The following is a 27524-nucleotide window of genomic DNA, read 5'->3' as shown; positions in this document are numbered from 1 at the left end:
ATTTGTTGGGCTTAATAGACCCTTCTCTGCTGATCTGTGATCAAAAAACAATTTGACATAGGCGGTCCCTATGGATTGAGGATGACCTGTTTTCCCTCCAGTTTTGTGAGTTCTGAGGTGAACAATGAGGTTAATACAGGAATTGAGACTCTTGAACAGATGAGACAGGAAGTTCCTGATGGGGGAGGTGGTAGGTGGGTAGTTTGTGAGTTGGTAAACTCCTTTTGCTGCTTATGCACTCTCTGTGTGGTCCCAATGCAAGGACTTCAGATCCTCGACACCATCCCAAAGGCTCATTCTCCCCTTTGAGGGGTCATGGTTGGATGACCCCAAGCCTCAGTGGGGTCATTGCACTTATTCCAACAAAGTTTGATGACACTCTTGAACCTTTTCCTGTCTTCCTGGTAATCTTTTTCAATTATAGAGCTTGGAATAGTGTCAATTTTGGAATTCTAGAGTTGGATGTGCAAACTGTGTGGCCTCACCAATGGAGCTGACTGAGTGCTGGAGATGTTGGAGTGGCCACTGACACTGGTCATTTACCTTTCCTACAACTTTGAGGATGCTGCAAAGAAACAACTGCTTGTACCTTTTAAATGCCTTTAGGTGCATGCATTAGGCAGTACATTGTCTCAGAAGCATGTAGGAGGGTGGAATCATTATTGTCTGGTAGACCAAATGCTTTGTAACAGGTATGTGTTCTTGATCTTCTAAGACTCTTTTGCTCAATCAACCAAAGGCTGTGCCCACACAGCAAATTTCATCATCAATATCTACCTTCACTGAGAATATTGGAGGAAGTGTGCAAGCATGGATTGAAAACTGGCTGGCACGTAGAAAACAGAGAGTTGGAATAAATGGGTCCTTTTCAGACTGAAGGTGTGTAACTAGCGGAGTACTCCAGGGATTGGTTATTGGCCCTCAATTCTGTACGATTTAGATAGATCAGCCATGATCATTGTATGGGGAGGGGGCAGGACTGAGGTGGCCCACTCCGGCTCCTATTTCCCTGTGGCTCTCGAGATATAGCAAATGGTCCATGTTTTCCAGGACATCAGCATAAACCTTTATTGCCGAAGATCATTATGGAGCAAGATGTCTTGAAGATGTTGAGTCAGGCCCATTCCCTCATCTGTTCGATTACTGAAGTTCCAGTGACCATAGTTCCGCAGAGTGGTTGCTGTAGGTTGCACAGATTCCCATGAGTTCTGAAAATCTTAGCGCCACTCTCTCGGAGGTTTGTGAAAGGGGAGGTGCAACATTACAACGAGAACCACATTGCCCTGGAGCCAATTTTACGTTCTGGGCTAAATTCCCATTTTTTTGTTTTATAAATAATCTTACGACAAAGCGCATTTCTGCCACTAACTCCCCACGCAACAGGAAGCACCTTGCGCCGTCCAGCCACGGCGACGATGTTACAGGTTAAGGCCCTCCCCTCGCTTCTCTCTCTCTCTCTCTCCCTCCCTCTCCCCCCTCTCCCCCCTCTCCCCCCCCCCCCTCCCTCCCCCCTCCCTCCCCCCTCCCTCCTCCCCCCCCTCCCTCCCCTCCTCCCCCCCCTCCCCCCCCTCCCTCCCCCTCCCTCCTCCCCCCCCTCCCTCCCCTCCTCCCCCCCCTCCCCCCCCTCCTCCCCCCCCCCCCCCCCCTCCCTCCCCCCTCCCTCCTCCCCCCCTCCCTCCCCTCCTCCCCCCCCTCCCCCCCCTCCTCCCCCCCCTCCCCCCCCCCCTCCCCCCCCTCTCCCTCCCTCCCCCTCCCCCCCCTCTCCCTCCCCCCCCCCTCCCCCCCCTCTCCCTCCCCCCTCCCCCCTCTCCCTCCCTCTCCCTCCCCCCTCCCCCCCTCTCCCTCCCCCCTCCCCCCCCTCTCCCTCCCCTCCCCCCTCCCTCTCCCTCCCCTCCCCTCCCCCCTCCCCCCCTCCCTCCCCCCCTCCCCCCCTCCCTCCCCCCCTCCCTCCCCCTCTCCCTCCCTCCCTCCCTCCCCCCCTCCCTCCCCCCCTCCCTCCCCCTCTCCCTCCCTCCCCCTCTCCCTCCCTCCCCCTCTCCCTCCCTCCCTCCCCCTCCCCCTCCCCCTCTCCCTCCCCCTCTCCCTCCCCCTCTCCCCCTCTCCCCCTCGCCCATCGCCAACGACGCTGGAACAAACCCAACTTCAAACGTCCCGCGCGGCACCGCCGGAGGTGACGTCAGCTCGGCCCGCGGTTGCCATTGGTCGAGGGCCGACGGGTGATCATGTGACCGGGCTCATCTCGTGATCCAGGTGCCCCGAGCGGCCGGAGGTAGGGTTGCTGATGCGGGTAGTACGGGGTGGGAGGAGGGGGCGTTATAGAAGGGGGTGGGGGTGAGAAGGGGGGATGGGGGGTGAGAAGGGGGGATGGGGGGAGAGGAGGGGGAGGGAAAAGTGGGGGAGAGAGGGGGTTGAGGTGGTGAGAAGGGGGGATGAAGGGGGAAGAGAGGGGGTTGAGGGGGGGGAAGAGAGGGGGTTGAGGGGGGGGAAGAGAGGGGGTTGAGGGGGGGGAAGAGAGGGGGTTGAGGGGGAGGGGGGGAAGAGAGGGGGTTGAGGGGGAGGGGGGGAAGAGAGGGGGTTGAGGGGGAGGGGGGGAAGAGAGGGGGTTGAGGGGGGTTGAGGGGGGGGGGAAGAGAGGGGGTTGAGGGGTGAGGGGGGGAAGAGAGGGGGTTGAGGGGAGGGGGGAAGAGGGGGTGGAGGGGGGGAAGAGAGGGGGTTGAGGGGGTTGAGGGGGCGGAAGAGAGGGGGTTGAGGGGGAGGGGGGAAGAGAGGGGGTTGAGGGGGAGGGGGGAAGAGAGGGGGTTGAGGTTGAGGGGGAGGGGGGAAGAGGGGGTTGAGGGGGGGGAAGAGAGGGGGTTGAGGGGGGGGAAGAGAGGGGGTTGAGGGGGGGAAGAGAGGGGGTTGAGGGGGAGGGGGGGAAGAGAGGGGGTTGAGGGGGAGGGGGGGAAGAGAGGGGGTTGAGGGGGAGGGGGGGAAGAGAGGGGGTTGAGGGGGAGGGGGGGAAGAGAGGGGGAGGGGAGGAAGAGAGGGGGAGGGGGGAAGAGAGGGGGTTGAGGGGGAGGGGGGAAGAGAGGGGGTTGAGGGGGAGGGGGGAAGAGGGGGTTGAGGGGGGAGGGGGGAAGAGAGGGGGTTGAGGGGGGAGGGGGGAAGAGAGGGGGTTGAGGGGGGAGGGGGGAAGAGAGGGGGTTGAGGGGGAGGGGGGGAAGAGAGGGGGTTGAGGGGGAGGGGGGGAAGAGAGGGGGTTGAGGGGGGAGGGGGGAAGAGAGGGGGTTGAGGGGGGGGAAGAGAGGGGGTTGAGGGGGGAGGGGGGGAAGAGAGGGGGTTGAGGGGGGAGGGGGGGAAGAGAGGGGGTTGAGGGGGGGGAAGAGAGGGGGTTGAGGGGGGGGAAGAGAGGGGGTTGAGGGGGGAGGGGGGGAAGAGAGGGGGGAAGAGAGGGGGTTGAGGGGGGAGGGGGGGAAGAGAGGGGGTTGAGGGGGGAGGGGGGGAAGAGAGGGGGTTGAGGGGGGAGGGGGGAAGAGGGGAGAGGGAGGAGGGGGAGAGGAAGGAGGGGGGAGAGGGGGAGAGGGAGGGGGGAGAGGGGGAGAGGGGGAGAGGAAGGAGGGGGGAGAGGAAGGAGGGGGGAGAGGGAGGGAGGAGGGGGGAGAGGGAGGGGGGAAAGGGAGGGGGGAAAGGGAGGGGGGGAAGAGAGGGGGTTGAGGGGGCAGGGGGGAAGAGAGGGGGGGCAGGGGGGAAGAGAGGGGGGGCAGGGGGGAAGAGAGAGGGGGCAGGGGGGGAAGAGAGGGGGAAGAGGGGAGAGGAAGGAGGGGGGAGAGGGAGGAGGGGGGAGGGGGGGAAGAGAGGGGGTTGAGGGGGAGGGGGGGAAGAGAGGGGGTTGAGGGGGCAGGGGGGACGAGAGAGGGGGCAGGGGGGAAGAGAGGGGGGGTAGGGGGGAAGTGAGAGGGGGCAGGGGGGGAAGAGAGGGGGAAGAGGGGAGAGGAAGGAGGGGGGAGAGGGAGGAGGGGGGGAGAGGGGGGAGGGGGGGAAGAGAGGGGGTTGAGGGGGGGAAGAGAGGGGGTTGAGGGGGGGAAGAGGGGATTGAGGGGGGAGGGGGGAAGAGAGGGGGTTGAGGGGGGAGGGGGGGAAGAGGGGGTTGAGGGGGGAGGGGGGAAGAGAGGGGGGAGGGGGGGAAGAGAGGGGGGAGGGGGGGAAGAGAGGGGGTTGAGGGGGGAGGGGGGAAGAGAGGGGGGGCGGAGGGGGGGAGAGGGAGGAGGGGGGAGGGGGGGCGGAGGGGGGGAGAGGGAGGAGGGGGGAGAGGGGGGGCGGAGGGGGGGAGAGGGAGAAGAGGGGGAGGGGGGAGAGGGGGGGCGGAGGGGGGGAGAGGGAGGAGGGGGGGAAGAGAGGGGAGAGGGGGGAAGAGAGGGGGTTGAGGGGGAAGAGGGGGGAGAGAGGGGAGGGGAGGGGGGAGAGGGAGGGGGGGGAAGAGGGGGAGAGGGGTTGAGGTGGTGAGAAGGGGATTGAGGGGGTGGGAGGGGGGAAGGGGGAGTGAGGGGGAGGGCGTGGGAGGGAGGAAGGGGGAGTGAGGAGGTGGGAGGGGGGAAGGGTGACGTGAGGGGGAAGGGTGACGTGAGAGGGGGGAAGGGTGACGTGAGAGGGAGGTAGGGTGGTATCAACTTGTTCCTGGCCAGCGAGCAGATTTGGCACCTCGCACTGAACAAATTGCTGTACTAAGAGACTAGCTGGACTCACTGGCACTCTAAGGGACTCGCTGCCTGACTAGTTTTAAATGTGCTTAATACTGGGGTTACCTTCTGCCCTAGGTTGGCAGTGTGTGTTGTGAGCAGGTCGCAGATGGGCTTGGGGGGAGGGGGTATATGGACAGGCTAGTAAATAGATGAGGACTTGGCAGATACAACGTGGGGAAAATGTGAGGACGTCCGCAAAGTGGGGACACAAAAGATTCTGCAGATGTTGGAATTTGGAGGCCAACACACATAAAATACTGGAGGAATTCAGCGGATCAAGCAGCGCCTATGGAAGGAAATAGTTAACATTTTGGGTTAACCATTCATCAGGATTGGAAAGGAAGAGGGTGGAATTCAGAATAAAAAGATGGGGGTGGGGGGGGGAGGAGGAGGAGCACAGGCTGGCAGGTGATAGGTAAGTCCAGGTGAGAGGGGGAAGGTACATGGGTGGGGGAATGAAAGGGAATGATGTGAGAAGCTGGGAGGTGATAGGTGGAAGGGTTAGAGAAGAAGGAATCTGATAGGAGACGACAGTAGTCTATGGAATAAAGGGAACACAAAGTGGAGCTTTGTTTCTCTGGGGTGAGATATTGAAAGTTCTTGGTGCTCAGGGACTTGTTTGTTGTGTATGTATTGCTGAAAGTTATCATGCAGATACTGCATGCAGTTATGATATATGTATGGTACATGTATTCAAATCCTCATCCAATAAGAATCAAAAAGTAAAGATGCCTCATTGAAGTTGTATGGGGCCTTAAGGTAGGATGTATTTATAATGGAGTGTTGTAATGGTTCATCTGATTAATTCTTGGGGTAATGGTTTGATCATATTAGGTTCACATACTTTTTTGGCAAAAAGAGAAATGACGTCATTGAAACACATGAATAATTCTTATGGAGCTTGACAGGATAAATGTATGAATGATATTTCCCCTGGCTAGGATGCTTAGAATCAGGGATCAAAGTCTCAAAATCAAGAGTTAACCATCCAGGGCTGAGGTGAGAGAGAAGATTTCTTCTAGAGAGCAGGGAATCTTAAAATTAGCTATTCAAGAGGGTAATGGAATCTGAGTATATTCAACATGGAGATCAAGAGATCTTTTGAGAGAATCAAGATGTGGGGTTAGTGCCAGAAAGTGGCACTGAGGTAAAAATAATGGCCTAATCCTCCAAATTCAAATGTTCGTAATTCAGAAGAGTGGTGCTGAGATGAAAGAACAGCCATAATTTTAATGAGCCCAGTATTTATTGTGTTCCTGCTGAGTTTTGCTACATCCTTGGAGTGTGTTCTGAACCTGTGGAACCTGAAGGCCTCAGCCCTTAAATCCGTGAGGGTTCCTGGAACACTTCCAGTGTGACTGCCATTCATAGGGGTGGAATTTTATGAAATCTGACTGTCGTGTGTTTCACCTTGCATTGTGTAATCACGGGAATGATACCAAAAAATGTGCTGGTTTTTCTCAAGACTGATTTTCCGGAAAACAATTTGCTGCTCAATCAACCACTTTTTGGAAATGCAGCTGTTCAGTTAGTTAACTTCTCCCACAACAATATGGGGATGTAGATGTGTTGAGGGGGAATATGTATTTGAAAAGTGTCGCCTGGTATTTCACTGTAATTTCACAGGATAGAGGAGGAGGTACCCAGAGTGGCAGAATCCCATTCCCAGTTCCTCTATCTCAGTTTGTGTAACTTGCAGCAGAAATAACTATTCTGATCTTGCTAAATGTTTTGCTCTTTTGGTTTATAATGTTCAAAAGTGATTACTATTCTTGCCTTTATTGGTCGAGGAATTGAGTTCAAGAGTCAGGAAATTATGTTGCAGCTTTATAAAGCTCTAGTTAGGCCGCATCTGGAGTATTGCATTCAATTCTGGTCGCTCCATTATAGGAAGGATGTGGTGGCTTTGGAGAGGGTACAGAAGAGGTTTACCAGGATGCTGCCTGGATTAGAGGGCATATGCTATAAGGAGAGGTTGGATAAACTTGGGTTGTTTTCTCTGGAGTGGCAAAGGCTGAGGGGAGATCTGATAGAGGTTTATAAGATTATGAGAGGCATAGATAGGCAGCCAGTATCTTTTTCCCAGAGTTCAAATGTGTAATACCAGAGGACATACATTTAAGGTGAGAAAAGGTAAGTTCAAAGGAGATGTGTGAGGCAAGTTTTTTTTTTACACAGGGCAGTGGGTGCCTGGAATGCACTACCAGGGGTGGTGGTGGAGGCAAATATGACGTGTTCAAGAGGCTCTTAGATAGGCACATGAATGTTGGAAGTGGAAGGATATGGACATTGTGTAGGCAGAAGGCATTAGTTTAGTTGGGCACTTTATTACTAATTTAGTTTGTTTGGCACAACATCATGGGCTAAAGGGCCTGTTCCTGTGCTGTACTGTTCTCTTTATCTATTTTACTTAATCACAATTTCAATAACTGCCAAGGCAATTTTTCCACACTTTTCAGATATCCTTATTTTCTGGAATATCATCTTTATCTTTTGAATGCTCTTCCACTTGAATAGAATTGGTTAATTACAATTCAGTTGGGATTCTTGCTCTTCCAATTATCATTTGGACTGATTTTTGAGCCCAGATGACAGATGAATATCTCAATAACTCTGTCGTCTAACAATTGGTAAATTGGTTTATTATTGTCACATGTACCAAGGTACACTGAAAAACTTACCTTGCATACTGTGCATACAGATCAGTTCATTACAACAGTGCATTGAGGTAGTACAAGGTAAAAACAATAAGAGTGCAGAATAGTGTTACAGTACAGAGAGTGCAGTGCAGGCAGATTGATTGCAAATAGTAGTTGACAATGAGAGACAGCTTATCTTAGATGTATCTTGTTTTTACTAATTTGCATAATTTTGGCAATTATGTAATTTGTAGTCGTGTTCTGTGAATTTGGTGATCCACAGGAAAATAATGTAATTTCTGAATAAAATTACTGCAGCTACACAATGTTGAAAGGTTAATTAAGGGTTAGAAATTAGATCCAGAATGCTAATGAATCCTAAAGTTTTTTTTTTACTGTGATATTTTTGTTCAGGAAGTTGATATACAGCTGAAGACAGAAAATATTTTTTTGCTACAGGTTAAAATTCTGTTGCCATAACCAATTTTTTTACTTGTACCTGAAGTTTTTCACCTAAAGTTATTAATGTGTAATGGATACTTGAAACATAATCTTAATGGCTGAAAGGTTAGCAATCACGTTGACATGAGAATTGGTTTGTTTTCAGATTGAACTAAGATTGACTATCTTTCCCTGAAGAGAAAAAGAGATTATTCATTACAATGCGTTTGGTTATTCTTGAAAACTATGACAAGGCCAGTGAATGGGCAGCCAGTTACATCAGCAATTCCATTGTTCAATTCAAGCCAGGCCCAGGTCGATACTTTACTTTGGGTTTGCCTACAGGTATGTATTTTTGTTGCAACTGTATGAGATTTTATTCAAATATTTGACCATTTTGATCTGTTTTAAATTGTATTTCTATAGGTTATTGTATTTTAAATGAAGACATTTTGTGGTGGGTAAATCCAAGTGTACCACTGCTGGGAATCTTACAGTCAAAAGCAGTAACACTGGCCAATGGTATTACAAACATGCATATCCAGTCACATACTCAGTCCTATCCAACCGTTGTTCTGAACTTCATGGTCCTGGGATGGTTGTCTTATGATCTCTGTTCAAAATAACTCGTGTCCTCATCCCTTCTTATCACTACAACCTATTCTGCTCTGTAATTACATTCAATAAAGATCAAGGTAACTACAGATGCTGGACATCTGAAATAAAAATGGAAAATGCTAGAAATACTCAGCAGGTCTAGGAGCATCTGTGGTAAGAGAAACAGTTAACTGACAGATGATTAACTATTGGAGGGCTAGGACCTGAACAGTAACTGGTTTTCTTTCCAGAGGTGTTGCCTGACTTGCTGAGTGTTTCTGGCATTTTCTATAATAACATTCATCTTATCTGTGTCCCTCTTCCACCATTAAGGCTCCCTGCCTTGAAATTCATATAATAAACCTCTCCACTGTCTCAAGGCCTTTTATAAAATTGTTTGGGCAAACTTATGGTTTCTCTTCGTTTCTTTAATTAGAAGTTGGTTAATCTTCAGGGATATGTGGTGTGGCTCTTCTCTTAGGATTGCGTGCAAGGTCATGAATAGTCTTATAGTTTCAGACAGTTACTGGGAGAGGGTTTGTAGTCACAAGATCACGACAAGGGAGCAGAAGCAGGCCATTCGGCCCATCGAGTCTGCTCCAAGGAAAGGGAAATAGAAATGAGAAATGGGGAAAGAAGAAGAAGAAAAAAAACTATTCTAATCCCAATTACCAGCCTTATCCCCATATCCCTTGATATCCTGACTATTTAGATATCTATCTATCTCCTCCTTGAACGCCCCCAGATCGTGAAGCCACAGTCCTCTTAGCATGATCCTATTATTTTGCAATTTAGAAGGATAGATGACAACCAGAAGGATATGATTGAACTAAAGCTGGTGCGGAAATTGAGAACATTACCTGGACAAGTGAATTTTAATTGAGTATATTAGTTTTGGAATAGGGGTGAACTGAGGGAAGGTTGAATTGAGGAGTACGAAGTTGAGTTGATCAACATGAAATACCTATCTGCCTTAGTGAAGAAGTCTAAAACCAGAGAGCATAGATTTGAGTTACTTTGCAGAGGAAGTACAGAAGATTGGAAAAATTGTCACTTGGACGGTGAAAGGGCATGGAATTTGCAAGAGTAGTAGCAGCACATATCTTAATTGAGTTTAAAGTACTTGAAATGGTGTAGTCTGCAAGGCTTGGAAATGGTTTTCTCCCTTTATCATTTTTGATAAGCATTGGGTCAAATGGCTACCCCCAGTGCTGTAAATTGTTGAACTAGAAATCCTTAATCAGTTTGATAGAAATTAATAACAAATGTAGCTACGGGCAACATTGTTCTAATTCCAAAATTTGTTTGAATTGGAATGTTGTTTACTTTCATTTTGATGTTACCTGCACTTTATTGCCAAACTCCTATCTGCATTTATAATTACAAGTTATACATTAGGTAGCTGTGATACAAATGACAGACTACATGAACTGACCTATTATAAGTGTCTGATTTAGCACCTGTGCTTTATCATTTCAAAAGGCAACATATTCATGGGAATTTGGGTTTTGTATAATATTCCTGCCCCCTCGAGGTAGAAAGTCTGCAGTGTGCATTCTCCTAATTTTCACCTGAATGATGTGATTTGAATTGAATGGTTCTTCCCCCTTCTAATTTGCAATCAGAATTGAGTGCAGCTGCATTGTATGTTAATTGCTGTCAGTTTTATGTAAAGTTGCTCTAATAAACCATGTGGTTATAAGTATTGCATGACAAATGCCAACTTGATGTTTAAATGTAAATTAGACCTATAATTGTATTTTTATTTAGGGAGCACACCTGCTGGATGTTATAAAAAGCTGATTGAATATTATGAAAATGGCTATCTCTCATTTAAATATGTGAAGACGTTTAACATGGATGAATATGTTGGTGAGTCTCTTACAGTAAAACTCACAACATGAAGTGAGTTTGTTAGCACTTCAGCAGAATAAAAGGTTGAGTTCAAAACTGCAGCGGATTGAATTTGTTTTAAGTTTTGCATCCAAAATGTTTGGGTGGAGATCCTGCATCAGGACTGAATGAGGAGAGGAGGAGGGATGAGAGGGGCCAGATGAACCATGTGATTTTATAATGCATTACCATCCAAAGTCATAGAGCAATACAGCACGGATATAGGCCAGCCCTTCAGCCCAATGGGTCTATGCAGACCATGGTGCCCACCATCTAGTCCCAATTTCCTGTGTTCGGCCCGTGTCCCTCTAAGCCCCACTCCTCCATGTACTCAAGGGCTGTTTAAATAATACTATTGTACCCACCTCAACACTTCCTTTGGCAGTTCATTCCATATACTCACCACCCTCTCTGTAGAAAAACTTGCCCCTCAGGTCCCTTTTAAATTTTTCCCTTCTCACCCTAAATCTATGCCTCCTAGTTTTGGACTACCCTACCCTGGGGAAAAGACTGTTACCATCTACCTTATCTATGCCTTTCATGATTTTATAAACCTTTAAGGTCACCCCTTATTCTCCTACACTCCAAGGAATTAAAACCTAGCCTGTCTTGTCATACACTATAGTAATAGTAAAGTGCCTTACCTCCTTCCCACCCCCCCCCACCCCAGTCCCTTTTGGAAAGACTACAAATGACTAGAGATTTAAAAGCAATTATAAATCAAGAAGCTGATTTATATATGCTGATTTGCATGGAGAATATTGATAGAAAAATGGCTGCATTTAACTGTATTGGGAAATACTGCTTATAGGGTGACACAGTTGTTTCAGTGTGAATTTTCAGTCCTGCCATGTTTCAGGATGTTGGCTGAAGCTCTTAAACAGATAAAAGTAGATATTTACTAGCTGATGAAAAACATGAATAATGCAGCTGGCCCAGAATAAGTCGGGCATCATTTGGAGGTACTGAGCATGAATGTGATATCTTTTCTTTTTTTTTAACCTTTTCATCCCTTCCAAACCTTTGACTTTGGATTTTCTGAAATTGTCTACAATGAGTTTTTGCCTCCTCTCCCTTTTCTCCCAGTGTTTGCAAGCTGTCTCTTCTAACATAGTTTGTTGCAAAATGGGGTTTGAGGGAAAAATGGTTAATTTTTTTTATTTTTTAAACTAAATGGAACAGTATCAGAGAAAAATAAGTTCTAAATAGCTTCTGTATATTGAAGTTTTAATTTACTTTCAGGAACCTGCTGTATATCCTTTGTTAGAACAAGCTGCAGGGAAAAGGAAATTACTTTTGGGATCATCTGTGTTCAAATTTGAAACTTGCATTAAACAAATGACAAAGTAGTACTTGAAGTATTCATTTCACTAGGTATAATTCTGACATTCCTGAGGAAAGTTTTAGTGACTGTTAATTTACCTACTATATTTATCTGCAACAGTTTGCTTGCAATCATTTGGAAATCAATGTTGTGATTCTGCTTGGGTTTAAAATCTTTTTTAATTTTACTGTTTAGCACTTCCAAGGGATCATCCAGAAAGTTACCATTCCTATATGTGGAATACCTTTTTTAAACACATTGATATAGATCCGAACAATGCTCATATTCTTGATGGTAATGCACCAGATCTGCAGGCAGAGTGTGATGCATTTGAACAGAAGATTTCTGATGCTGGAGGAATTCAGCTCTTTGTTGGAGGTATATTTTGTGTTCATTTAAGATAAAACCATTATACGTAGATACAAGTTGAACCAAAAGTGTGCTGTTGAAAATACAGCACTCAAAGGTTTTACAGGGTACTCTAAGTTCAGTCAAGCCTTTCGGAGACAGGAGTGTTGGTATTTTATTCTGAAACTAAACTAAATGTTTATTGCATTGTCTGTAACAGTTTTGTGTTCCAACACCATTACTACGTAAACCAAAATATACCAAATTTCAGAATGTGCGGTTGACTAAGATAGGATATGTGATTTGACACTTGAGCAGGAGTTTGAATATATTGTAGCTTAGGGAATGGTTTGGCTTTAGTGGGCATGAAGAAAACACATTTTTTCCTTTGCGCCATGCCTCAATTGGTAGACTTAGCAACTTGAAATTATTTCTAATAATCAGCTAGTAATGTTTTGTTAAGTACAAAAGAGAAAAAGCCAGTGTTTAGCTATTTCAAATTAATTATCAAGGTCTAAAGCATAAATGCTTTTTTTAAAACTGAAGTATGCAATCTGTGAATTAATGTTTCAGTGTTTGTTTTGTTAAAAAATTAATATAACTTGTACAATTTAAATTATGATGGCAAAACTATGACAACTTTTGCACTTTAGCTTGAAACTCCTTTAGCTGTATTGTTATTAATGTTCATTATAATTTTAGCTTCAGTTTAAACATTACAGGCCATCCCTGGATTACAAATGTCCAACTTATGGGCACCCATGCAGATGAGCAAGCTCCGGTGACATTAAATTCAAAAGTCTGACAAACGATAGTTTCTATGAATGGCAGAATTAGTTTCCTCTGTGTGTCTTTTCTAAACCGGGGCACTATCTCAAGTACTTGTGTCAGAATATATTGACCCAAATAGCTTGGGTATAATGTTTATAACTTTTTTCTTCTGTTACCTTTCTAAATGGTAATTAGCTTTTTGTTATCATAAGAGAGAAGTGTTGATCTTTATTTCCTTAAGAGGCTTATTGATGCATGGAAGGTTTATAACTGTAATGTTCTGGTTAGTTTTGGTATATACTGTAACCATCAATGGGAAGTACATAATGTTGATATTGTTTTATAATTTTGGCTACTATTTGTAAAATGTGTTTACATTTCCTATTAGGCATTGGCCCTGATGGACATATCGCTTTCAATGAACCCGGGTCTAGCCTGGTGTCAAGAACGAGGGTGAAAACGTTAGCCAAAGAGACCATTCTTGCCAATGCCAGGTTTTTTGATGGCGATCTATCAAAAGTACCTACCATGGCATTAACTGTTGGTGTCGGAACAGTGATGGATGCTAAAGAGGTAATGTATAGGAATGTGAAGGAATGGAGGTTTGGAGCTTGTCACTTTTTGATGGTGTACTAGGTTTAGACCAAACATTCAGTTGTCGAGTGGAGGCATAGTAGTTGGTCACATTCAAAGAGGAGTGGTACATGACATGAAAAGGCCAGAACATGAAATCCTGTGTGTTCAAAAATAAGTTTTCAATGTTTGGTTGTCCTTTGGCCTTCTATAGTATTTTAAATACAAAAGTCAAGAAAACATGGAGTAGTAACTCTGAAATGTGGCAAAGTCTGCAGCCCCATTGAGTAAAAGGTTCACACTCCATTGTGTGGTTCATTCTGTTCTTTCCCCTCCTTTTCCCACAAGGCTGTTTACCATACAGCTTGTATCTGTGATATGTAATGTGTATTTGAAATTTACCATGCACCAGCAATATAGGCTCACTTGCAGTTGAAAGGAGGGCTAAACCTTTATCCCTGGGTCTTAATCAACTCTTCCAAAGACACTTGATTTAGTACCAATGCTAGTATACTTGTGTCATTCTCATCAACCCTCTGATTTTCCTCATTCAGAACAGCAATAATCAGATGATTATTGCTGTGGGCAGGCATGGTGGTGTAGCGGTTAGCGTAACGCTTTACAGTGGCAGCGACCTGGGTTCAATTCCCACTGCTGTCTGTATGGAGTTTGTACGTTCTCCCCGTGTCTGTGTGGGTTTCCTCTGGGTGCTCCGGTTTCCTCCCACATTCCAAAGACATACAGGTTAGGAAGTTATGGGCATGCTATGTTGGCGCTGGAAGCGTGGCGACACTTGCGGGCTGCCCCCCAGAATACTACACAAAAAATACATTTCACTGTGCGTTTCGATGTACATGTGACTAATAAAAGATCTTATGAATATTCAGTCTGCCCACAAACACCATAAATCAGATCAGCATTTCACATAAAATCAAGAGAGTCTTTCAGGATAGAGAGTGAGAACAGATTTAAAATGAGAAAACAGCAGTACTGGAGTTGGTTGATGAGAGAGGCTCCTACACTTTGGAAATATTAAAATATTGTCATAACTTAATTTCTATTTGTGGTACCTGGTGTTTTTACACCAAATAAGGTTCTGATGGGTCTAGGTAGTTGTCGGCTTTGTATTAAATGAGGTAAATGTTCCCCACGTGCATGAACCAACCTTTCCTGCAAACTGTCTACTTCATTATACAAAGCAGTCACAAGAAAAATTGTATGATCAGATTAATTTTTGAATTTCAATGTCAAGACACTTCACCAGATGAGTAGATATATAGTTGGTTAAGGCAGGAGTTTTTTGTTCTTTTTACCCTTTAGCGGCAGTTTGAATTTACTGTAACTCAGGAAATGGCTCAGCTGTGACTGGCATGGCTTCAGTAGGCATGTGGAAAAATACTTATTACACTGTGCCTCACTTTATTATTTTGGCACTGAAAATGTAGGCTTCATATTTTTTAATGTTGAGCCAGTAATATTACCAACAGAGAAAACTGGTACTTTAGTTGATTATAGCACAATATGGCCAAAACATGTTTCTTTAAGACTGAGGTGCACAATCTTTATTTGTGAATTGATATTTTCAGTGTTTCAGTTTTGTAAAGTTAACTGTATCTTGCCCAGTTTAAATCGTGGTAGAGAGAAATGTCGAATTTTTTGTTTTTAGTGTGGCGACTCACCGTTTAGTCGGGCGAACTGGCTCGGCAGTTGGGTCGCGCGGCGTCGGAGCGACGAGGCCCAAGATGGCGGCGGGCCTCGTCTTTCCCGAGCGACGGGGAGAACCCGCGCGCGGGAAAGTCTTGATGACGTAGTACTTACGTCATTGCCAGTTGCTTTGGGCGGGAACAGTCTCCCTTAAAGGGCCCGCGCAAGGCAGGAAAATAAACCACTTCTTGTTCGACAATCCTCCGACTAGCGTCTTGTTTTATTTCGCGGTAGCAACCGCTACATTGGTGACCCCGACGGTCCAAACGGATTTTGGACCTGCGCAATGGCCGACAGCACAGCAGCCAACGCAGTGGCCCTCAAGCTGCCCACCTTTTGGTCACTTCGGCCCAGCGTCTGGTTTGACCAGGTCGAAGCACAATTCCACCTTCGGCAGATCACCTCCGACTCCACGAAGTACTGCCATGTGGTTAGCTCTCTGGACCAAGAGACAGCTGCCCAGGTTGGAGACTTCATCCAGTCGCCTCCGGAGGAAGATAAGTACCCGGCTTTCAAAGACCTTTTGATTCGATCCTTCGGCCTCTCCCGTCGTGAGCGCGCTGCCCGCCTGCTTCATCTGGACAGCCTGGGGGACAGATCCCCATCCGCCCTAATGAATGAGATGCTGGCATTGGCCGAGGGACACAAGCCATGCCTGATGTTTGAACAGGCCTTGTTAGCTTGACGCTAACGCTGACTTCAGCAACCCCCGTGAGGTGACTGCCCAGGCAGATGTCCTGTGGAGGGCCAAGCGCGAGAGCGGCTCGTCCGTCAGTCAAATCACCAGGCCACGAGCCCAACGCCCGCCTCGCCCGGCTCCAGCAACCGAGCAACCACACCCCAGGAACGCAGACGACGACACGGGTGACCAGCTGTGCTTCTACCATCAGAGGTGGGGTGCAGAGGCCAGTTGATGCCGCCCACCCTGCAAGTTTCAGGGAAATGCCAGGGCCAGCCGCCGCTGATGGCTATGGCGGCTGGCCGCCGACAGAGCCTCCTCTTCGTTCAGGACAAGAAATCTGGACGGCGTTTCCTCGTTGATACTGGAGCGGAGGTCAGTATTTTGCCCCCGACCGGCCGCGACACTCGTAACAGGCCACCCGGTCCTCTACTCAATGCCGCCAACGGTACAACGATACAGTCTTTCGGCACCTGTACACTTCAATTACAATTCGGCGGCAGCCATTTTACCTGGACCTTTACCCTTGCCACGGTCGCCCGACCACTCCTAGGAGCTGATTTCCTTCGGGCCCACAACCTGTTAGTCAACCTGCAAGGGAAGCGGTTAGTCCACTGTAGTACCTTCCAGACCTATCCCCTGGGAGAAATCAGCACACCAGCCCCGCGCCTGGACTCCATTTCCCTTCCTGGCGACGATTTCGCCAAGCTCCTAGCCAAATTCCCATCAATTTTGGCACCTTCGTTTACGAATTCTAGGCCCAAACACGGGGTACGACACCACATCATTACTACAGGGCCACCCCTTCATGCCCGAGCACGACGATTACCTCCAGACAAGCTCCGCCTGGCAAAGGAAGAGTTCCATCACATGGAGGAGCTGGGGATTGTTCGCAGGTCAGACAGCCCCTGGGCCTCCCCCCTGCACATGGTCCCCAAAGCCACCGGAGAGTGGAGGCCCTGCGGCGACTACCGCAGGCTGAATGACGCTACCACCCCGGACCGCTATCCCATTTCACATCCAGGACTTTGCAGCGAACTTACACGGGGCCTGCATCTTTTCCAAAGTGGACCTCGTTCGGGGATACCACCAAATCCCGGTCCATCTGGATGACGTCCCCAAGACTGCGATTATCACCCCATTCGGCCTGTTCGAATTCCTTCGGATGCCGTTCGGCCTTAAGAACGCCGCGCAGACCTTCCAGCGGCTGATGGACGCGGTAGGCCGAGACCTGGACTTCGTGTTCATTTACTTGGATGACATACTGATCGCCAGCCGTAACCGCCAGGAACACCTTTCCCACCTCCGCCAGCTGTATTCCCGCCTCCGCGATTTCGGCCTCACGATCAACCCGTCCAAGTGCCAATTCGGACTTGACTCTATCGATTTCCTCGGCCACAAAATCACCAGCGACGGTGCAACACCCCTACCCGCCAAGGTGGACGCTTTCCGCCATTTTGCCTGCCCCGACACAGTCAAAGGCCTACAGAAATTCCTTGGGATGGTCAACTTTTACCATCGGTTCATCCCTGCAGCAGCCCGTATCATGCGCCCTCTGTTCTCGCTGCTGGCCGGTAAGGGCAAGGACGTCACCTGGACTGACGAGGCTGTGGCTGCTTTTGTTAAGGCCAAAGATGCCCTGGCAGACGCCACAATGCTTGTACACCCCAGGACTGACGTCCCGACTGCCCTCACGGTAGACGCGTCCAACACCGCGGTGGGTGGGGTACTGGAACAGCTACTCGAAGGCCGCTGGCAACCCTTGGCATTTTTCAGCAAGCACCTTAGACAGCCCGAACTGAAGTACAGCGCTTTTGATCGGGAACTTCTAGCACTGTATCTGGCGGTCCGGCATTTCCGATACTTTCTAGAAGGCAGGCCTTTCACCACTTTCACTGATCATAAGCCTCTGTCCTTTGCCTTCTCCAAAGTCTCCGATCCCTGGTCAGCTCGTCAGCAGAGACATTTATCCTACATTTCCGAATTCACAACTGACATCCAACATGTCTCCGGAAAGGATAATGTCGTTGCTGATGCACTTTCCAGACCAACCATCCACAACCTATCCTTGGGTGTCGACTACACGGCCCTAGCTGATGCACAGCAAGCCGGCGACGAACTGCCCAGCTACAGAACCGCAGTCTCGGGTCTGCAGCTCCGAGATTTCTTGGTTGGTCCAGGTCAGCGGACCCTACTTTGCGACGTTGCGACAGGTCAGCCCCGCCCTATAGTCCCTGCAGCCTGGCGGAGACGCGTTTTTGACTCGGTACATGGGTTGGCGCACCCGTCCATCAGATCTACTGTCCGACTGGTCGCCAGCAAGTTTGTCTGGCATGGCCTGCGCAAACAGGTCAGTGAGTGGGCCAGGACTTGTCCGCACTGCCAGACGTCAAAAATCCAGCGACACACCAAGGTCCCACCACAGCAGTTCGAGCCTACCCGTAGGAGGTTCGACCACATACACGTCGACCTCGTGGGCCCTCTGCCGGTTTCAAGAGGAGCCCGGTACCTCCTTACCATCGTGGACCGGTTCACGAGGTGGCCTGAGGCAACCCCCCTGACTGACATCACAACTGATTCCTGCGCCCGGGCGCTGCTCACAACTTGGGTCTCACATTTTGGTGTTCCGGCCCACATCACTTCAGACAGAGGCACCCAATTCACTTCCAGTCTCTGGGCTGCATTAGCGAACCTGCTAGGGACGTAGCTGCACACCACCACGGCCTACCATCCTCAATCAAACGGGTTGGTGGAACATTTTCACCGCCATCTGAAATCAGCCTTGATGGCCCGCCTGAAGGGTCCTAACTGGGTTGACGAGCTGCCTTGGGTCTTGCTCGGCATACGCACTGCCCCCAAAGAAGACCTCCGCACTTCGTCAGCTGAGCTTGTGTACGGGGCGCCCCTAGTTGTCCCCGGGGATTTCATACCTGCCCTTTGGGACCAAGGGGAACAACCCCCAGCAGTCCTACAAAGACTGCGCGAGAAGCTTGGCAACTTGGCCCCGATTCCCACCTCATGGCACGGTCAAGCCCCATCCTGCCAGCCCAAGGAACTACGGGACTGTAAGTTTGTTTTCGTTCGCAGGGGCACACCTCGGGCACCATTGCAACGACCATATGAGGGACCGTTCCGAGTCATACGGAATAATGGATCCACCTTTATTTTGGACATTGGAGGCAGGGAACAGGTTTTCACGGCGGACTGCCTCAAACCGGCCCATTTGGGTCTGCAACAACCTGTCGAGGTTGCAACGCCGCGACGCAGAGGCCGGCCCCCTAAGCGGCAGCTGGCACAGCCCGCGGACCTTGGGGACTGTATTGCCGATTCTGGGGGGGGGATTGTGTGGCGACTCACCATTTAGTCAGGCGAACCGGCTCGGCAGTCGGGTCACGCGGCGTCGGAGCAACGAGGCCCAAGATGGCGGCGGGCCTCGTCTTTCCCGAGCGACGGGGAGAACCCGCGCGCGGGAAAGTCTTGATGACGTAGTACTTACGTCATTGCCAGTTGCTTTGGGCGGGAACAGTCTCCCTTAAAGGGCCCGCACAAGGCGGGAAAATAAACCACTTCTTGTTCGACAATCCTCCGACTAGCGTCTTGTTTTATTTCGTGGTAGCAACCGCTACGTTAGCTTGAAAATTTTCTTAAGACCTCCTGAGCCACCTGCAATCTTGTGTACCTCTAAGCTGTCTGATAATTTAAAGGAAAATTAACTTATAGCACTGATAGATGACAAAAGTGGCAATCAAGAACAATCCTACAATCAGTGTCATAAATGCTTTCTTGGTGTGATGGGACTATGCTTCATTCCTGAAATTAATATTTTAACTTATTGCATTGATACATTGATATATTCCTAAATATGCAGAATCAAGCAAAATTCTTAAAATATTCTGAGAGTATCTTCTGATTTTTATTTTTTGTAGCCATTCATGTGTAAGTATATTAACAGCATCTGAAGTTTTATTACTGCATCAAATTGTGGCATCAGTATTTGTTTTCAGGATAGAATAATACAGAACATGTAGCATTCTCTCCTGAAGATATGGCTCAACAAATATTTTCTCTATAATGAATACTTATTCCATGGAACAGTAACTTGGGAGGTCAGCTATGTGTAATATCACAGCAAAGTGAGGATAGGTATCTGTTGGTAGGGTTGGAAGAGATGAGTGGAGAGTTAAACAAAGTTGTCATGAAAATCTTTCTAAAACAGGAGGTGGCTATTTGACATATTGAGTCCATACAGGCTCCTTGTAGAGCAATATATTCCATTGCTCTGCTGTTGCTGTAGCCTGGCAAAGAATTTTGCTTGTCTGTTCAGTTCCCTTTTCAAAACCTAATTGAGGTTTTAAGATGTGCACATTTTGATATTTATTTGGAAAGTAGAAGCTAATATAAAGTTGAACATTTTCAGTCCCCATTTATTGATCAGATGCTATATTTTATTGATGCTGTTAATATCAGTTGCTTCTGGGTAAAGATGTATGAGATTAAACTCACTAAAATAGGTTTGATACTTATTTTTATAGGTAATGATTCTCATCACAGGAGCGCACAAAGCATTTGCATTGTACAAGGCAATAGAAGAAGGTGTCAATCATATGTGGACCGTTTCTGCTTTCCAGCAGCATCCACGTACAACATTTGTTTGTGATGAGGATGCTACTTTGGAGCTTAAAGTTAAAACTGTGAAATATTTCCAAGGTAGGTAAAAATGTCCTAAGTTTAATTTGGGATGAAAATAACAGCTGGTTGTGATTGAAGTTTGAGCATGAGGGCAGTGATGTCAGGGTCAAATTTTGTTTTGGGCACTTTTGGCATTGATTTTTTTTGTACATCAAGAATGCACATTGGAAATTTGGAGTTTTCTACCTTTGCTCAAGTTGAAAATACATTCCTTGATGTCATAACTGATCAAGGTGTAAGTATGAGTTACAGTGTTGATATTTGAGGCTGTTGTATTGATGTAGCCAGTAGCTGAACAAGGCTGTACCCTTCATTACAGGAGCTGTCTATCCTTCTACTACTGATTGAAGAGGTTTGCAGGTTTAATTGTTTCAAAAAAAAAATTAGATTGATAGATCAAAAAATTTTCAGAAGTTGGAAATCTGAAATTAAAATGCTGAAACATTCACCAGGATAGACAGGATCTATGGAAAGAGAAACACAGATAATGTTTCCTGTTGAAGACCCCTTTGCCCCCTCTTTCCCAGTTCTCTTTCCAAAGATGTTGCCTGACTTGCTGGGGAGTTCCAAAATTTTGTTTTTCTTTTACTGCCTGTGTTTATTAAATTAGGTGTAATGTAGTGAACTTGATGATATTGGCAGTTTCCATTTAATTTTCAAATTGAGATGAGGAATAAAATGCAAAACTGCTCAACCTTTTTAACTGTTCTAAATTTATTTTTTGAATGCTTTTATGTAGATAGTAATCATTCTTTGCCAATTGGGTGCTCATATGCCTATAATTTGAGAGTGTATATTCCAAGGATTTATTCTAATTTGTTATTGTGGTACATGTTATCTGGTCATTGACCAGTTGTATGGCTGTTGACAGCCTTCACCACTCATGGTCAACCTGTCACTTGACTATATCCACTTGCCCTCTCCTCCTAACAATGTAGTCACTGCAAGGGGTAAAATACAAAATATCTGGGACCACTGGGGGGGGGGGGGGGGGGGTGGGGAAGAACAAAGATTTTATTTCTCCAACCCTTTTATGTAATTAAAACTAATCCAGACTTGTGCCTCAAAATACCATCTGTTAATAAAAGATGGTGTCCATGTCAACCAGATTCATCTGCAGTTTTCACTTGAAAGAATTCAGTGCTCAATCCATGATCTAGAACCATATTACAGAATTGCAGTGTTATAATTTGGGTGGATGCTAAAGAAGCACATCTGATAGCCAAGGCATTTCTCCTGTTGCTAACATGAGCATGAGCCATAATTCTGCTTATTCATTGAAATAATTGTTCCAGATAAACACACCCATTGCTTTTATGAAGCTTGATCTAATCATCCTTTGACTCTTTTTCGAGTACAGAAATGTGTTAAGCCTATTTGGGTGACAATTGTGTTTTAAACTGGGAACTAATTGTGCTGTCTTGTGCAAACATAAATGTATTGTAAAAGAAAGTTTAAAATACGCTACCTTTCAATTGAAGTGAACAATGTTTTATTTCATTATCATTTGTTTTATATGTTCTAATATAAACCAAGAGCAGCAATCAACAATGAATTCTGTTTTGTTTATTATTTGCATGATTTTGTTGAATCGTGTAAGCATTTGGTATTGGTTTATTATTGTCACTTGTACCGAGGTACAGTGAAAAGCTGGTCTTACAAACTGATCGTACAGGTCAATTCGTTACACAGTGCAGTTACATTAAGTTAGTACAAAGTGCATTGATGTAGTACAGGTAAAAACAATAACAGTACAGAGTAAACTGTCACAGCTACAGAGAAAGTGCAATGCAATAAGGTGTGAGGTCACAACAAGGTAGATCGTGAGGTCATAGCCCATATTGTATAAAGGAACCGTTCAATAGTCTTATCACAGTGGGGTAGAAGCTGTCCTTAAGTCTGGTGGTACGTGCCCTCAGGCACCTGTATCCTCTACCTGATGAGAGAGGAGAGAGAATGTCCTGGGTAGGTGGGGTCTTTGATTATGCTGGCTGCTTCACTAAGACAATGAGAAGTAAAGACAGAGTCCAAGGAGGGGAGACTGGTGTTCGTGATGTGCTGGGCTGTGTCATAACAGTTACCACAGCTGCTTCATAATCCACTCATTGGAATAATTCTTCCTCAATATGACTGTATCATGCTTTTATTTAAAAGACTTATTTGGTGTTCTGCCAAACAAATTGTGTTCTGATTTGCCTTTTTCTCTTGTGAATGGTAGTACTTTGTGGTGTGATCTCATGATTTTAATGTAACTTGTGCTTTAATAGAGAATACTGCATATCCTGTAATACATTTTTGGAGTCCTGCCTACTAATGAAGCTGTTCTTTGCTAGGTTTAATGCATGTTCATAATAAACTCGTGGAGCCATTGCACAGTATGAAAAGTTACAACGACTGAAGAAAGTGAAAAGAGAGGAAACTTCCCATAATTGTTCAACTGACTGGAACTTGAAAAAGGCATTGCTAAGTTGAATTCTATGCAACTTTTTTTTTATATATTGACAAATTAATGGAAATTAAGCAAAGTGGTTGCAGTGAAGTAATTTAGAAATTGCTCTTGGGTATTCAAAATTTCTCTTTTGCTTTTTGACTGAGTATTTTTGGTACTCCAAAGGTCATCAACCATGAATGTTTAACTGTTTATAATGAACTCTTACAAAGAATAAGTTTAAGGAAAAAAACAAGGATATGGGAGTTGTCTACAGTCCCAGAGTTACGTAAAGGTTCAGTTTCCGAGAACTATCCGCAAGTCAAGAACATCTGTATACACTTCCTATAATTTCATTTAATTGGATACCGTCTATGTTCAATCTAACACTATCCATAAATAATGAAATGTGTATTGCATCCAGTTAATACCACAAAATATTTTGATACAGGCTAACAATGCATTCACTTCTGAATGTCGACTGAGATCATAAGCAATCAAATTGTAATTGTGTTAAATAAAAAGAGTACAGTAGGTAACTCATGAAGTAAATGGAATTGTGGAGGTGGGGAAGGCGCAGGCTGTCTTCCTTAAAATGACTGGATAGAGGCCTCCTCCTATAACAGGCCAGTGTCTCGTCCATTTCTCTACTCACTTTAAAGAATCATGAAGAATTGGGGTCCATTTCTCAAACCATGCCATTGCTGATGCAATCTGAAAGTTCAGCTCCATGAGACACGCAACATTGATTTCCAGCTCAAGCTGTTTGGCAAGCTTCACAATTTTATCTACCCCCTCCATGTAAGTTTTATCTTTCTGGAAACCTTTCAAAGCCTTGTACAATCTGGGGGCACAGCTTATTCCTTGCCCCTTTCAAACAAGTTTCAGTAACCTCTACCCATGCTTTATCAGTGTTTTGGATACCTTGATAAAAGTTGTAAGATTTCCAAATACCACATAAAGTTTTACCAGTCTCTCTCTGTGGCATCTAATGCGTGAGGAAAGATCCTGCTCAGATGATGGACTTGGAAAATTTGCAATGGCCTCCCTGGTCCATGGGTTGGACGAGTGAAGTTGTGTTTTGTGGGAGAAATATAACTTTTACATTCACATGACAATCGTAAATGTGTGGGATAGCCAGGACCATTATTAACCACAAGCAAAATCTTGAATGGGATACCCTTGTCTCTGCAGTATTTTTCCACTTCAGGAGTAGTCAATTCCTGAACCAACCCTCAAATTGCTAATGTCACCCAAGCCTTTGCATTTGCACAGAAGTAAATTGGAAAGGTCACTTTACTGATGCCCTTAAATGCTCATGGGTTTTCCAAATGATACATAAGCAGTAGTTTCAGTCTGTGAGCTCTGGCTGCATTAGTCCCAAGTATATGCTGATCTTTTGCAGCCTTAAAACCAGGCATCTTTTTCCTCTTTGGAAAGGTATGTTCTGTCTGGCATTTTTTTTCCTGAAAAGTCCTGTCTCATTGATGTTAAAGATTTGCTATGCCATGTAACCACCTTTAATGTATTTCTTTTAGACATACCAGAAAACAATTCCACTGCTTTCCTATCACTGGCAGCCTTGCTACACATTTTCGTGTTAGAAAATCAGCACAAGCCTTAAATCTATTCAACCAGTCATGACTAAACACAAATTTGGTGATGGGATCAGCATGCTTTCAAGTCTTTGGGAAAAACTTCTAGCTTTATCTTGAATCACTGTTCGGCTAAGCAGAACACTCATTTGAATGAGATCTTCTATCCACAAAGTAACTTCACCATCTCACAGCACCTGATGGCCACTTTGTTATCACAATTGATTTGAAAGGTGCCAAAACTTTCACATGTTCCTTGAGACATTCCCCATTCTTAAATCATTCTCTATATTGAGGTAGTGAGACCAAGCTTGTATGAGATGGAAGAAAATCTTTGTCCTCCTTTATTCTTAATCTGCTCTAAGTTGATCACCTTACTCTTGCGAGAAGGTCTTGCAACCACTTTGTCACTTTCCAGTCATTATTGCAATGCAATTAAGAGTGATTATTATTCTCAAAGTTATGAGTCAACACTGTGACACTGACAACATGACTGCATGTATACAACGGATGCTGCTTCCCACCATATGCTTCCACTTCTGTATTCACCTACATTGCACTAGTTTCCAATTCTATAGCTAACTTTCCTATTTTTAATTTTTAAAATTATGGCTGGAAAAAATTGCTTAAAGTTGGATTTCTTTAAGTCAGGTTATTCATTACCCAGGGAGCTGCTGTACTTGCAAAGAATAATTATGTTTACAGGATACTGCACAAAACATTCCAAATTTCAATTACCTCAGTATTTTTTTCCTTCCATTCAGTTATTTAGAAATTAAAATGTGCATACAAAGGACCAATTTGCTGAAATATTTACTAAAGGTTTCCATTGTTAAGTTGATATGGTATTAACCATTGCATCTGTGGAAATAGTAAATTAATTATACCTTCACCTGCATCTGCTAACTGAGCTTTAGAAGAAATGTACTCAAATTCCAAATGTTTTGATTATTTCACAATCTAACCAACCCAAGAAAAAAAATGCAAACTTTTTCATGCCCCTCTCACCTATTAAAAGGTGGCACATTGCACAATATTACACATTGAAATTAACAATAACACAAAAGTTACAATTTTCATGTATAGCTAAGTGGATTACAGAATATATCTATTTTGCAAGCCAAATGGAAACTACACTGCTCTGAATTTTAACTTAACAACTTCTGGTATGGATTTCCTGTTGTGCTTTTAATGTTTATTGTTGCACTGCTCCTTTTGTCCTTTCATGACATGGTATTAACCAATAGTTTGCTTTCCTGTGTGTATTTGTAGTACTAGAGTGTGATTAACGAGACCACCTTGTGTTATCTTAATCATGGTAATTAGTTGCAGACAAAAGTTATGTTAAACGTGATTCTATTTCTATCGATCGGAAATATTTAGTAAATGGCAATGCTTTATAAGGAAATAACGTCAGAAGTATAAGTAGCTTAAATGCTTATTTGCTAAAGTATTATGTCAGCATGGGTAGATTATTTCAGAAATTCTAATTTAGGATATTTCACACATTTAAGCATTTAATTTGATAGCTGTTTGATTCCCTAAAGGTGCATAAATTGTACAGAATAGTAATGCTATATATTTGCTGCATTAAATGCTGCTTCATGATATTGTAGATTTGAATGTTAAACTTTCATTTGTATTTGCAGCTTTTTCTGGATGTCAGAGTTGTGTATTAAAACACAGTAGCTTATCTTTGCCTTAATCTAAATGACCTTAACTGATCTCAATAAAGGCCTTTCAATAATAATTGCTCTATTTCATTATATCCTTGTTGGAATGAAATTGTATTGATTGTGCCTTTTGTACTCTGGCTGTGAAGCATTTGGGGAAACATGATGTACTTTGGGTACAGTAGAAACTCAACAGCCAGAAGGATTTGCCAAGGTCTACCAGCATCAATCGTGATGTTGATTGAAAACTTAAGTGTTATCTGTGATACTGGAGAAAGTCATTTATGGGGAGAAACTTCATGTTAAAACATTTTCATGTAATCTTTTACATTTGCCTGAGAGGGTAGATGAGGCCTGTAGTTGAACCTTTTTCGAAATGAAAGGTTAAGAATAGGTTGACTGCTTGGCGGTCCTCAGTTGCTGGTGGAGGGCTTGCTTATTACCAAACAGAATAATTAATGACAATTTTGTGCTTGTGTAGCAATATTAACTATATAATTCATTGATTTATTGTTTTTTTTATTTAGTCACAGGTTGTGGTGGTCACTAGTAAAACAGTTATGGCATCAAACAAGCTGCTGGAGGTACTCAGCAGGTTGAGCAGCATCTGGGGGGAGAGGGTAATTGTCGATGTTTCAGGTCGAAACCCTACATCAGTTATGGTCTGTACTTTATTTCAATGTGTTGCTGGACCACATTGAACTGTTCAAATGTGTATTGGGGAATGAAGTTATTGTGTCCAATCAGTCTTAAGCAATTTCAAGCTGGCTAAAATGTGTGATCTTTGCATCATGTCAACATTTGTGCTTTCTGGTGCTTAATCTTTTAGCATGATATTTTTCAGATATTGCTAGATGTGAGGGGAAAAAAAGAGTTCTGTCATTTAATACCCTATATGTGCATAGGATTGGGAATGACTAAACTTTTTTAAATGTTACAAGATTATGAACAGTTATGGCAATGCAAATAGTGATTGAAATGATTGAGAGACACATTTAAGAATCTCTCAAAATAATTACACGGCGATTAAAATATGGGACTCTGCAATTTGTGGAATACAGAAAAATAGAATATAGGAGAGTGTAGAAATATGGAAAGAGATTATCTTACAAAGTGATTTGAGGTATAGTATTTGAGTTTTGTAATACAAGTTGTGGACACAAATCTGCCAAATGTAATGACGGCATGGTTGCAGGAACAGCACAAAAAATACAGTGGCTTTGAGGGTGGACAAAAAATGTCCAAGAATGATTGTATGTTGGATTATCAGAACTGAATTTGTTTAGCTTTTGCTGAACATACTGCTGTTGCATTTACATTGCTATGAGAAGGTTTAATATATTTCAAATATCTATAGGCCAGTATTTTATGGATGCCTTGTGGTGTGTGTAGAATTGTACATTTCTGATAAAGGGAATAGCTTGTCCAAACAGCACAACATTGTTGCTGTTA

At 45.1% G+C, this 27524-nt stretch overlaps 1 protein-coding gene across 3 annotated transcripts; it reads left to right on the top strand.

Moving 5' to 3' along the window:
- Window positions 1-2160: 2160 nt before the first annotated feature.
- Window positions 2161-26149, top strand: gnpda2 (glucosamine-6-phosphate deaminase 2). Of its 3 annotated transcripts, none has more exons than XM_052009213.1 (7): window positions 2161-2269; window positions 7965-8143; window positions 10166-10267; window positions 11808-11990; window positions 13120-13304; window positions 20220-20394; window positions 22710-26149. In XM_052009213.1, the coding sequence occupies exons 2-7, from the start codon at window positions 8020-8022 to the stop codon at window positions 22772-22774; spliced, it is 834 nt and encodes a 277-aa protein (XP_051865173.1). In that variant the 5' UTR covers window positions 2161-2269; window positions 7965-8019; the 3' UTR covers window positions 22775-26149. The 3 variants fall into 3 exon arrangements, with proteins under 3 accessions (XP_051865173.1, XP_051865184.1, XP_051865167.1); XM_052009224.1 differs by lacking the exon at window positions 2161-2269 and adding an exon at window positions 5207-5300; XM_052009207.1 differs by lacking the exon at window positions 2161-2269 and adding an exon at window positions 5457-5477.
- Window positions 26150-27524: the final 1375 nt, after the last annotated feature.

Source organism: Pristis pectinata, chromosome 2 (assembly GCF_009764475.1).
Source record: "Pristis pectinata isolate sPriPec2 chromosome 2, sPriPec2.1.pri, whole genome shotgun sequence".
Taxonomy (NCBI): Eukaryota; Metazoa; Chordata; class Chondrichthyes; order Rhinopristiformes; family Pristidae; genus Pristis; species Pristis pectinata.
Note: the sequence above shows the minus strand (reverse complement) of the source record. Positions and strands in the feature narration are given on the sequence as shown.